Source organism: Pipistrellus hanaki (genome assembly GCF_964339955.1).
Source record: "Pipistrellus hanaki genome assembly, chromosome: 15".
Classification (NCBI taxonomy): domain Eukaryota; kingdom Metazoa; phylum Chordata; class Mammalia; order Chiroptera; family Vespertilionidae; genus Pipistrellus; species Pipistrellus hanaki.
Genome location: NC_140517.1, coordinates 50,634,619 through 50,646,386, shown reverse-complemented (window position 1 = coordinate 50,646,386; position 11,768 = coordinate 50,634,619). Strand labels below are relative to the sequence as shown.

The window sequence follows — 11,768 nt, the reverse complement described above, 5'->3', positions numbered from 1 at the left end:
CCTTTTGCATGCAAAGCCCTCGGAGCCGCTCCAACTGGGCGATTGCTCCAGGAGGGGAAACTGAGGCTGAGGCCAAGCAAAGCGGGCACAGACGGGAGGTGAGGACTAGGACCTTTTGCATGCAAAGCCCTCGGAGCCGCTCCAACTGGGAGATTGCTCCAGGAGGGGAAACTGAGGCTGAGGCCAGCAGCGCGCTCTGTCCAGGATGGAAAGCACCGCGAGGGCGCCGGCAGGGAAGGGGTTACGACGATAGAGACGCCTGGAGGACCCGGCGGCACGAGGGGCCCCGGCCGCCCGCCGCGCACCCCGCGCCCGCGACCGGCTCCGGGAGCACACTGCGCAGGCGCGAGGGCCCGCCTCCCGGTGTGTCCGGGGAGGGGTGGTGGGGGGGAAAGAAAAAGGGGGGCCACCTCCCCAGACACCGGAAGTCTCCGCCTAACGGGCCGAGCCCGCGCCTCCGTCCTGGGGAGGGGGCGGGGCCGCGGCCCCTCCGCGCGCGGCGCCATAGAGCGCGGCCGGAGGACCCGCGTCCTAGACGCGCCCGGAAGTGGTCCCCTCCGGCGCCGGCGCCGCACCACCGAGCCGGGGGCCGGGGGGGCGGGGCGGCGGCCGAGGGGGTCGCGGGCTCACCTTCCTAGAGCGGCCAGGACGGGGTGGCGGCCGGAGGGGGGGCGAGGGGGAGGGGGGAGCGGCGCGGGCGGAAGCGGCCGGGAAGGTCACTTCCGGCCTGGGCGCCCGTCCCCCTGACCCCAGGGTCTGAGTCGCCGCTGCCGCCGCCGCCGCCACCATCCGTGAGGGAGGCGCGAGGAGGAGGAGCGCGGCGCGGCGGCCCCGGGAGCGAGGAGGTGAGGGGAGGGCGCGGGCCCGGGGCGTGCGGCCGGGGCCGGGCCGGGGGGCGGGGGGCGCCCGCGGAGCCGGGCTGCGGACGGGGGGCGGGCGGGACGGCGGACGGACGGACGGCGAGTGCGCCTGGGCGTGAGTGCGCGTGCGCGCCGCCGGGGGGCGTGAGGGCGCGCGGCCGGGAGGGGGGGTCGCGCCGCGGAGCGCGTGCGGGGCGCGGAGTGCGCGTGCGCGGCCGTGCGGCCCGGGAGCGCGCCCGGGGGGGGAGCGCGCGTGCGCAGCGCCGGGGGCTGTGCCCCGGGCCCGGCTCCGGGTGGGGGCCCCGCGGGTCCCGCCCCGCCCCCCGCCACCCCCAATCCCGCCGGCTGGCGGCGGCCGGAAGTCGTGGCGACTCCGGAGGGAAGTTGAGGCCCCGGTGGGGGCGGGGGCCGCGCGGAGGAGCTGGCTTGACCGGAAGCCGGTCCCCCCGCTCCTTCCCCTTTCCAAGCACCTGGGCCCGAGGCCGCCGGGCGGGCCGGGCGCGGACTTTGCTCCGGGCGGTGGTTACGGGCTCATTCATTCGCCGGCCCGGGCGGGCGGGGGCAGAAGGCGCGTGCGCCCCGCTGGGGGAGGGGGGTCGGGGGGGAGCGGCTGGGCCAAGGTCAGGCCCCATGTGGTCCGCGGTGCAGGGCCCGCCGTGTGCCCCACTCCCGGCCTCAAAGGGGGGCGCCCAGTCCGTGGAGTTGAGTGCCCCTGGGACCTCGGGATCCTGCAGGATCGGAAGGAAAAAGTGACCCGCAGGCTCGAGAGGCTGCAGCGAGAGTGGCCGCGGGTCCTGCAGGGCGGGCACCAAGGACGGGCCTGGAGCAGAGACTCAGGCCGGGACCCAGCCCCGCCCGCCCACCGGGATCCCAGTGCAGAGGTCGCGGGGGCTCAGGGGGGCCCTCAGCCCAGCACAGCCCGGTCCCCGGGCGGCCTGGCTCGGCCGGGGCTTCCCTGAGGCTCCCGGTGCCAGGCCCAGGCTGGCAATGCAGTGCCCGGGCCCAGCGGCAGGCCCGGCGGGACGCACAGGTGCCGCTGATCCCGGCTTATCGCCCTGAGTCTGTAAGCCTCTTTGCGAGGCGCAGCTGGTGCGGCCGAGGACCTTCCTATCGGGTTCCCCTGGCCTTATCTCCGTCTGTGCCTTTTCCTCCTGGCAGCCTCCCAGGCCCTCCGCGCCCCCACCCCCACCCGGGGGAGGAGGTGGGGGTACAGGAAGGGCTTATCAGGGCGCTGGCCCCGCTCTCCGGGCAGACAATCTGGTCCGAGTCCCAGCCCCACGCTCAGACCTCCGTGACCTTAGGTGAGGCGCTGGGTCTCTGCCCGGACGGAACCGGCGAGGAGAGCGGTGACCTTGGAAAGCTTCCTCTTTCCACCCGGAGGGGGGTGTGCGGTGTGCAGAGGGCCCGGTGCTCCCGGCCGCCCTCCGCTCCCCTTCCCCAGCCCCTGACCTTGGACCGGTCACTTCCTCTCCCGGCTGTTCCCTCCTCTCCGCTCTCCACTGGACCAGCCCTGTCCGCCCGCCCGCTGCCCCACACGGCCGCCCTGAGGCCACACGGCCGGTGCAGCCCCTGCTCGGCGGGAGGGGGGGTCCGTCCCACACAGGACTGGGCTGCTGGGCAGAGTGGCTGGGTGTGCACAGTCCCGGGATCCCAGCTGGGGGCGATGGTCCCCGTGTGCGCTCTCACTTCCACCGGGAAAGCGTTCACAGCCAGCGCAGGTGACTCGGAGACGCGGAGAGCACGTTCATTAGAGCGGGACGGCGGGAGGAGGGGCGGGAGGAGGGAGGAAAGGTCATGGTCGCAGGAAGGAGCTGATCAGGGAGGCCCCAGCAGCACCGCAGACAATCACAGAGGAGAAGGGCCTGGAGAAGCAGCAGAGACGCCCGTAGGAAAAGGGGGAGGGGGTGTGCGGGGGTTCTTTGTCTTAAAGGTGTGTGTTTAAGTCCTCACCCGAGGGTGTTTCCCATGGAGTTTTAGGGAGAGTGGAAGAGAGAGGCAAAGACAGAGACATCCACGTGAGACGCATCTACTGGTTGCCTCCTGCAGGGGCCCAGGCCGGGGAGGGGCCTGCCACTGAGGTTCGTGCCCTTGACGGGATCGAACCCAGAACCCTTCAGTCCGCAGCCACACCGCCAGGGCCGTCTTAATAGTTCCCATGTGTTGTTGAAAGGCAGGGTTTCTAGGGGAAGCCTCGGGCAGGGCCTCAACACAATGACCGTCAGCGCTCCAGGGTGCCCGCAGGGCTGTGGTCAGCACTGACTGGCCAGCGCCGGGGCAGGGGTCACTGTCACTGAGCGGGTGCCGGTCCCTCCGCTTTCACTTTCCTGCCTGGAGCAGAGGCCTGGACGTTATCTCTGGTCTGACCCAAGCTCTCCCCGAGGCCTTGTTGTGAGAGCGTTTGATGCGGCCAGAACCTCAGCCCCTCAGCCTGGGGCTCCATGCTGAGGGAGGAGGAGGCTGGGGCTGGACGGGCTGTTCGCATCGCTGACTCAGTCTCCCTCCCTGCCTCACTGGTCAGGGCGGACGCCCAAGGACAGAGGCCCTGACCGAGGGCCTGGACTCCAGGAGGCAGCGGCGAGCTGCGGGCGGGCAGTGGCCGCCCCGGGTGGTGGGTGGGCGCAGCCTGACCGCACTCGCTCCTCCTGTGAAGATGCCCACTGGCTGGCTGGGCACCAGGAGGTGCCTGCCGGCGCCCGCTCCCTGTCGGAGCCCCAGGGCCTGGGAGGGAGCGGGCCCGACTGCCCTTCTTCCCCGGGGGCACGCTGGGACTCTCCTCCTGTCCCCGGGGTGGGGCTGGGAGCCTCTTTGGCGGCAGTCATGGGGCTGGGGGGCCGCCCCTCATCAGGCGGGATTTCACGGGGGCCGGGCCGGGCCGGAGGGCAGCGGGGCTGTCACACCGCCAGGCCAGCAGGAGCACAGAGCGCGGGGTTTCCCAGTCTGTCTGTGCCTCCGTGGGAAAGGGAGCCTGTGGGCCTCCTCAGTGACCTGGGGCCAGCCAGGCAGCAGCCTGGGGCAGCCCGCGCCCGGCTGGTCAGAGGGGTTCCCGGGCTGCTGTATGGGGTCTGCTGCTGGGAGCCAGTCCCTCCACCCAGTGCGCGGTCTGCCGGGGTGGGGACGGGGGGGGGGGGGAACCCCTCTCAGGGATGCAGGGCCGGCCGCGGTGATGGGAGGTGCAGGGACAAGTGCCACGGCCCCAGGGGAGGGCAGAGCTGTGGGGACCGCACCCCGAGCCCCAGCCTGCCGCTCCGGCTGTGAGGCTGGCCGCTGCTTGCCCGTCTAAGCCCTCACTGAGCACCTGGCTCAGGCACCGCACAGGCCCCGTCACTGATGCTGAGGCCATGAGGCCGGTCACGTGGTGGTGGTGGTGGGGGGGCCGGTGGGACCCGGGCAGCCTGCCCTGTCTCCCTGGGGGCTCTGGGGTCTGTGCCTGGTGGCTTTCCTGTTGTCTGGGGACAGGACGGCACTGAGGGAGGGACAATTGGGGCGGCTCCTGGGGGGTGTTCTGTTCCCATGGGCCGGCAGCACCAGCGGGCCCGACTGGAGGGGGACATTGCAGGAGGCCGGGCCCCTGGGCTTTCTGGCCCGGAGGTGCGTGTTTGTAAACAGCCCGGGTCACTCACACACTCAGAAATGTGGGCATGCGGGCTGGCAGCAGGTGGCCCGGCCCTGCCACTCCCCCGGCCGCCCTGGTCAAGGTTCTGGGAGTTCTAGAACTTTCCCGCCGCAGGAGGGGGCGTGCCTGCCGGCCGCCTGCGCCCGGACCTCACTCCTCTCCCGGCCAACCTCACTCCCTCCCGCCGGCCGTGCCGGGGAGCGGCCTGGGAGCTGCCGGGGTGAGTGCGGCGCCCGGGCCCGGCGCTGGGGGGCGGGGAGAGCTGCGGGGCTCCTGCGCCGGGAGGGGCGGGCGCGGGGCGGGAATCGGCACAGCCCCGGGGGGCGGGGCCCAGGCCGGGGGTAATGGGGGGGGGGTCGCAGAGTGCCCGCGGGCGGGGGAGGACCGGACGCTGAGTTTGGGGCAGAGGGCGGCGGAGCACAGAAAGGGGAAGTGGGGCGGGCAGTGCCGGGGCTTCCCGCCGCTCCTGGCGGTGCCCGCGGCTGCGGCCCGGGAGGGAGGGGGAGGCCCGGTGCGCGGGGGGCGGGCGGCGGGGCGGCGGGCCGGGAGGGAGGGGCGAGGGCGGGGCGTGGGCCCGGGCGGGCGGTGGGGTCGGTGTGGGTACGTGCGGGGCCGGGGAGGCGGGGCGTCGTGGACTCCGCGCCTGGGAAGCCCCGGCGTGCGGAGTTTCCTGGGAGACCCACCCCCGGGGCCTGCGGTCCTGCCTCCGCCTGCGGCCTCGCCTCAGCCCCTGTGGTCGGCGGAGGGGCCGCAGTGTCCGCCGCCGCTGCTGTGGGCACGGGCCTGGCCCCTGCTTCTGGGGCGGTGCTGGTGCGGTGGGCGTCATTTCTCGGGGGGGGGGTGCCCAGAAGGGGCTTGTGGGTCCCACGGCCCCCCATCCCCTCCGTCCCGCCCCCCTGCTGCTCTTGGCCCCCACGGGCCTCCTGTGCACGTGGGTCTCCGGTGGCGGCGATGGGCATCGTTCACCGGCCTGGCAGCCCGGGCAGTTCTCTGGAGACGGGGCTGTTCTGATCCTTTGCCTTAAAAAAAATTATATATATATATAATATATATTATTGATTTCAGAGAGGGAGAGGGATAGAGAGAAACACCAAGGATGAGAGGACCATGGGTCTCTGCCTCCCGCACGGCCCCCACGGGCCGGTTCCCTCCTGCTCCCGGGTGGACCTCCACGCCGAGCTGGCCGCCCTTGAACTTCTGTCCGGAAGGAGGGGGTAGGGAGAGGAGCTCCTCTGGGGTGAGGACAGTGAGGGGGGCAGGGGGCGGGCAGGGAGCCACGGGATCTGGTGAGCGGAGGGCGGGAGGGGCAGTGGTTGGGGTGACCCGGAGGTCAGGGGAGGAGGGGGAGGGAGAGCGGGATCTGGGGCAGGAGGGCAGGGGGGCAGAGAGCAGAGGGGGGAGAAGCGGTGGCGGGCGGCTGGCAGCAGCAGCAGGCGGTAACGGGGTAACGGCGGGCAGGCTGCCAGGAGGTGGGCGGCCGCTAATAGCGCAATAACAGTAATTTGTCTGCAGCTCCCAGCCCCGGCCTGCAGCCCTGCTGCTAATTGGGCCGCCCCAGGGCCCGGGTGGCTGGGAGCGCACTGGGGGGCTCTGAGCTTCCGGCTGAGAACTGGGGAGCGGGCTGGGAGCCCCCGTGCAGCCTCAGGGGTGGTCCGGCTCCGGGTCCCTCCCTCTGTGCAGCCACCCCGGGGGGAGGGGACTGCCCCCCACCCGAGGTCCTGGCGAGGCCTTGGTGCTGGGAGCGAGCGATCGGGATTGGGTCACATGTAGAGAATGACCCCCCCTTTTTAATTTTTTTGTGCAATCTTCAGTAGCAGAGGAAGTTTTTTTTTTTTTTTATATTGATTTCAGAGGGGAAGGGAGAAGGACGAGAGAGGAATATCAATGATGTGAGAGAAACATTGATCCGCTGCCTCCTGCACGCCCCCTCCCCACCAACTGGGTATGTCCCCTTGACTGGACTCGAACCCGGGACCCCGCAGCCAGCGGCTCTGCCCACTGAGCCACGGCCGCCAGGCGTGCATGCCTTTGACCTCCCTGGGCCCCTCGCAGGCAGCTCGCACCTTCCCGGTCCTCACGCGGGCTCTGTGGGCCCCTGCAGGGGGCCCAGGGCGTGCGGGCCCCTGAGGCTCAGGCCCGCACCGTCCTGTCCCGGACCCTCCCCCTGTGCGGAGCCAGGCCCTCCGCCCGCAGGCTCTCCGGGCTCGGGGAACTGGGGCCTGGGAGCCGCTGCCATGGCCATGCGGCGGGCACCCGCACAGATTTCTCCGGGGCTGGCCTCTGCCGGGAGATGAGACTTCCTGCAGCAGCGGGCACGCTCCCCGGGTGGGGGAGGGGGAGAGGAGGGGAGGAGAGAGGGGGAGGGGAGGGGAGGAGAGAGGGGGAGGGCAGGGGAGGGCAGGGAGCTCCCGCTCCAGCCCCGGAAGAGGGCTGAGCACTGGCTGTACCCGCCGCGGCCTTGAAGTCCAGATTAACCGGCCTGGTGGCTGCTCCGGGCGCCTTTCCCTCAGGCCCAGCCTCCCGCTCCGTCCCCTTCCCTGCCGCCCGGCCCTCCCGCAGGGGAACCGCGTGCGCGTGGTGTTTCCGTGCGGGTCTCTGCCGTGGGCTCCTGGCCGGGAGCACCTGCGGGACGGGGGTCTTGGGCGGCCAGCCGTGCCCGCTGCAGACACCCCCCCCCCCCGCGGCTCCCTGGAGGCTCGGCGGGGCAGCCCCTCTGGCTCACACCCAGCTTCGCGGGAGCATGGAGCCCTTGCAGACGGGTCTGGTCCCGCCCCACCCCCACCCGCTCGGCAGCTTCTATCCGTGCTTCCCCACGCTTAGTGTTTACGTGCGAACAAGACCGCGCACCTCTTAATGAGCCGCACACGCTGCATCCTCCCCTTTACCAGCATGCGGCTCCCTCCCCTCTTCCCGCCGGCAGCCGGCAGCCTGACACCCAGTGCCCCTGGCCGCCCCTCGCCCGCCCCCGGCCCTCTGGCTCCCGGTGACCTGGGGCAGCGCAGCCCTGACACCTGCGTGGCCCGGGCTCACCTGGGGCAGAGCCGCGGCCTCACCTGGTGCCCGCTTCCCCTCCAAGGACCCGCCAGGCCGTTTCTCCAGCGGCTGCGGGGCGACCCGGCCTGGGCCCCGTGTCTACCAGGCGTGGCCTGGGTGCCCAAGATGATCATTTTAAATCTATTTTTACTGACTTTAGAGAGGAAGAAGGAGGGAGAAACATCGATGAGAATCACTGATGGGCTGCCCCTCCCGCCCTCCACTGGGGACGGAGCCCACAGCCCCGCCTGTGCCCGGAGCGGGACCTGAGCGGTGATGCTCAGCTTGTGCCACCCAGGCAGGCTGCCCTGCCGCTGCCCCATGCCATGCTCAGCCCTCGTGGCCACCAGAATGCCCCTTCCCACAGAGCCCTCCGCCATCGGCGTACAGATGGGAGGAGGGCTTTAAGAAGCTACACTCGCTCTCCCGCCGTCAGCGGGGGCAGCTGTCCCCCAGGCGGTGCCTCCGTGGGCGCCCCCATGCCCTCCCGCGGGGCCCCGCTCCTCCGTTTCCCTGACCTGAGTCCGCCGTGATGGACTGACTTCCTCTGGTGCAGGAGCCAGTGCGCTCCCTCCAGGAGCGGGCGGAGGGTCACCGGCCAGGGCCGCCTCCACCGGCCGGGGCAGCGGGGCCGCGCGGTTCCACCTGCCGCAGCCCGCGCGGGTGCTGGCGCCCCGGTCTCAGGGCCACTGGGAAGGGGGTGTGTGTGTGGCTGAGGAGGTAGCGGCCCGGGGGGAGATGGCTGCAGGCAGGGGCTCTCCCTCCGCGTCCTCAGCCCCGCGCCCACGCGTGACTGGCTCCGCCGTGTGCGCATCGGCTAGGCAGTGATGGTGCCCCCTTCAGGCCGGGCCTCGGTGCCCCTCCCCGCAGATCTCTCCAGACCTTACGGCCCCGCGGGGCTGGTACCTGAGCACGCGGGGAGGCCCGGGGCTGCGTGTCCGCAGGTCTCTGCCCGTGGGAAGGCGCCGGCACTGGATGGCGGTGCAGCCCGGGTGGTCCCCGTCCGGCGGGGACGAGGGGGCCGTTTCCCACCGTCCCTGCCCGCAGGACCGCGCGGGCGCTCCTGGCTCTCCGCCCCTGCCCTGCTGTGACCTCGGCCTGTCCGCCCCCTCACAGGGACGCACCATGGAGCTGCGGGAGGAGGCCTGGTCTCCGGGGCCGCTGGACTCCGAGGACCAGCAGATGGCCAGCCACGAGAACCCAGGTGAGCGGCCCTCCCCGGGCCTGGCCCCCTGGTCCCCGGGGCCACCCATCTCCCGGGCTGGGCGGCCCCCGTAGCGGCCACCTCCCCGGCCCTCCTGGCCCTCGCTAGGGGGTGCGCCTGCTCGCCCTTCCCCACGGGCCCTCGATCTTCCCGGGCTGGAAGCTTAAGGCCGGGCGCAGACCCGGTGCGGGGGCTGGTGCTGGGAGCGGGGCTGGGCGAGCCTGCCGCGGGGCACGCCGGGACGGCGGGGGCGGACGGCGGGCACCGGTGCTGGGGGACTCCCTTAGAGTGGGAGCGGGGCCGCTCCGTGAAGCTCGCCCTCCGCGGCGGCTCCCTCCGGGCTCACCTGCTGCCCAGGGGCCTCGGCTGACCCGCTGCCACGTGGTCGCAAACGCTGCCGTAAAGGCCTGGGCGGAAGCACTTCCGGTCCCCAGGCCCCGCCCACCCGGTAGCGGAAGTGAGGGCTCCGCGGCGCCTCTTCGTCGCCGCTAAAACGTCACCCGCTGCGGAGGCGCTGGCGGGCGGCCCCAGGTCCGGGGCGGTGAGAGCGGTCCGCAGCCCCCGCACCCCGTCTGCCATGCACCCGCCCGAGAGGCCGCCCCCAGCGCCCCCCGCTCCCAGGGCCGCGCCCCTCCCTGCCACACGGTGTGGCCTGGCGCCTTTGAAATTAACCGGACGGTGGGGCTCACTGTGGACGTTCCCACAGGAACAGACGGCGTGACGGCTCCGCCGCCGCCCCGGGGCTGTGGGTTCGTGCTTCCTGCGGCATTAAAAACCCCGAAAAAATAAATAAAAACCCTGCACATCATCCTACTTCACCCACGGCCCTCCACTGCAGTGGTTCTCAACCTTCCTAAGGCTTTTAATTTAATAAATCTTTATCGTTCAGATTATTACAGGTGTACCTCTTTTTCCCCCCATAGCTCCCCTCCACCTGGTTCCCACCCCACCCTCTGCCCTTACCCCCCCCCCCACCGTCCTCATCCATAGGTGTACGGTTTTTGTCCAGTCTCTTCCCCCCGATAATTATCAGTCCACCCCCTTTCTTTGCCCCTGATGTCATTATATTCACCAGTTTATTCTGTTCCTCCCATTTTTTATTCACTTGATTTTTAGATTCGCTTGTTGATAGACATGTATTTGTTGTTCATAATTTTTATGTTTACATTTTTCTTCTTCCTCTTCTTAAAGAACACCCTTAAGCATTTCAAATAATCCTGGTTTGTCGGGGATGAACTCCTTTAGCTTTTTCTGATCTGTGAAGCTCTTTATCTGCCCTTCAGTTCTCCTAGTCTCGCAGCCCCGAGTGACCCCCTAGCGAGCTTATAAAGGCTAACCGCCCCTGCGAGGCGTGGGGATGTGGAATACCCAGGGAAAGCGGGTTGTACAGAAGCAAAACTGAGCTCAGTTAACCACCTCCAAAGGTCACCACAGTCCCAGCGCTTACAGCCAGAGCCACCGGCGGCCATGTTTGCAGTCCTGGTTCTCAGGCGCCGCAGAATGGCCTTTGTAAACCATGCCGTGGGCCGTGGGCCGGCAGCGCAATGGGGAGACTTACCGAGTTTCCAGGTCTCCTTCTGGAAACTGAGGCAGCCTCCCTATTGTTCAAGTGAGCAGGTGGGCTCAGAGGCCAGAGCAGCAGGTCAAAGTTTAACGGCCGTTTTCACCCGAGATAAACGCTATTGTGTTTCATTGCTGCAGTACGAAGGGGTCCCTGTGCCCCAAATAGAGCAGCCACAGCCTGGGGTCCTGGCGTCTGCGCACCAGTCCTCGCATGTTGGCAGCGGGGCGCAGGCCCAGGGTGGAGTGTGTGTGTGTGTGTGTGTGTGTGTGGTGGGAGGGGGTGCGCACTGACAAAGCCCAGGGGCAGGGCTTGCTGCCACGCCCCATGCCAGGGGGTGAAGGGGGGCGGGGCGGGGGGAGGGGACAGGCAGCCGGCGGCCCCGCGGCGCCGGCCTCTGACCCTGCCCCCGCTCTGCCTTCCTTCCAGTGGACATCCTCATCATGGACGATGACGACGTGCCCACCTGGCCCCCCACCAAGCTGTCCCCGCCCCCGTCGGCGCCCCCGGCCGGCCCCCCGCCGCGGCCGCGCCCGCCCGCGCCCTACATCTGCAACGAGTGCGGCAAGAGCTTCAGCCACTGGTCCAAGCTGACGCGGCACCAGCGCACGCACACGGGCGAGCGGCCCAACGCCTGCACCGACTGCGGCAAGACCTTCTCGCAGAGCTCGCACCTGGTGCAGCACCGCCGCATCCACACGGGCGAGAAGCCCTACGCCTGCTCCGAGTGCGGCAAGCGCTTCAGCTGGAGCTCCAACCTCATGCAGCACCAGCGCATCCACACGGGCGAGAAGCCCTACGCCTGCCCCGACTGCGGCCGCAGCTTCACGCAGAGCAAGAGCCTGGCCAAGCACCGGCGCTCGCACAGCGGCCTCAAGCCCTTCGTGTGCCCGCGCTGCGGCCGCGGCTTCAGCCAGCCCAAGAGCCTGGCGCGCCACCTGCGCCTGCACCCCGAGCTGGCGGGGCCCGGCGTGGCGGCCAAGGTGCTGGCGGCCAGCGTGCGGCGCGCCAAGGCGCCCGGCGACGAGGAGGCGGCGGCGGCGGACGGCGAGATCGCCATCCCCGTGGGCGACGGCGACGGCATCCTCGTGGTGGGCGCGGCCGGCGAGGGCGCGGCGGGCGCGGGGGGCGCGGGGGCCAGGGCGTCGGGGCCGCGCTCCCGCCGCGCGCCCGCGCCCAAGCCCTACGTGTGCGCCGAGTGCGGCCAGGGCTTCGCGCACGCGGCCGCGCTCCTGGCGCACCAGCGCGCGCAGCACGGGGACGCGCCCGCGGGCGGCGAGGAGCCGGCGCACATCTGCGTGGAGTGCGGCGAGGGCTTCGTGCAGGGCGCGGCGCTGCGCCGGCACAAGCGGGTGCACGCGGTGGGCGCGCCGTCCGTCTGCAGCCGCTGCGGACAGAGCTTCTACCGCGCCGGCGGCGGCGACGAGGAGGACGGCGGGGCCGAGGCGGCGGGCGGCCGCTGCAGCGAGTGCCGCGGCGGGGAGGCCCGGTAGGGGC

The 11,768-nt window shown here is 70.9% G+C and overlaps 1 protein-coding gene across 2 annotated transcripts in view; it reads left to right on the top strand.

Moving 5' to 3' along the window:
- Positions 1–429: 429 nt before the first annotated feature.
- ZNF787 (zinc finger protein 787) overlaps positions 430–11,768 on the top strand; it is an 11,927-nt gene continuing 588 nt past the window's right edge. The window contains exons 1-3 of one of the 2 annotated variants that reach the window (XM_084906497.1): positions 430–845; positions 8,623–8,710; positions 10,701–11,768. The exon at positions 10,701–11,768 is cut by the window's right edge and continues 588 nt beyond it. In XM_084906497.1, the coding sequence (XP_084762623.1) occupies positions 8,632–8,710; positions 10,701–11,764 (1,143 nt within the window). In that variant the 5' untranslated portion in view covers positions 430–845; positions 8,623–8,631 and the 3' untranslated portion in view covers positions 11,765–11,768. Of the gene's footprint in view, positions 846–5,592; positions 5,711–8,622; positions 8,711–10,700 lie in introns of those variants that run through there. The other variant, XM_084906496.1, reaches the window with a different exon arrangement.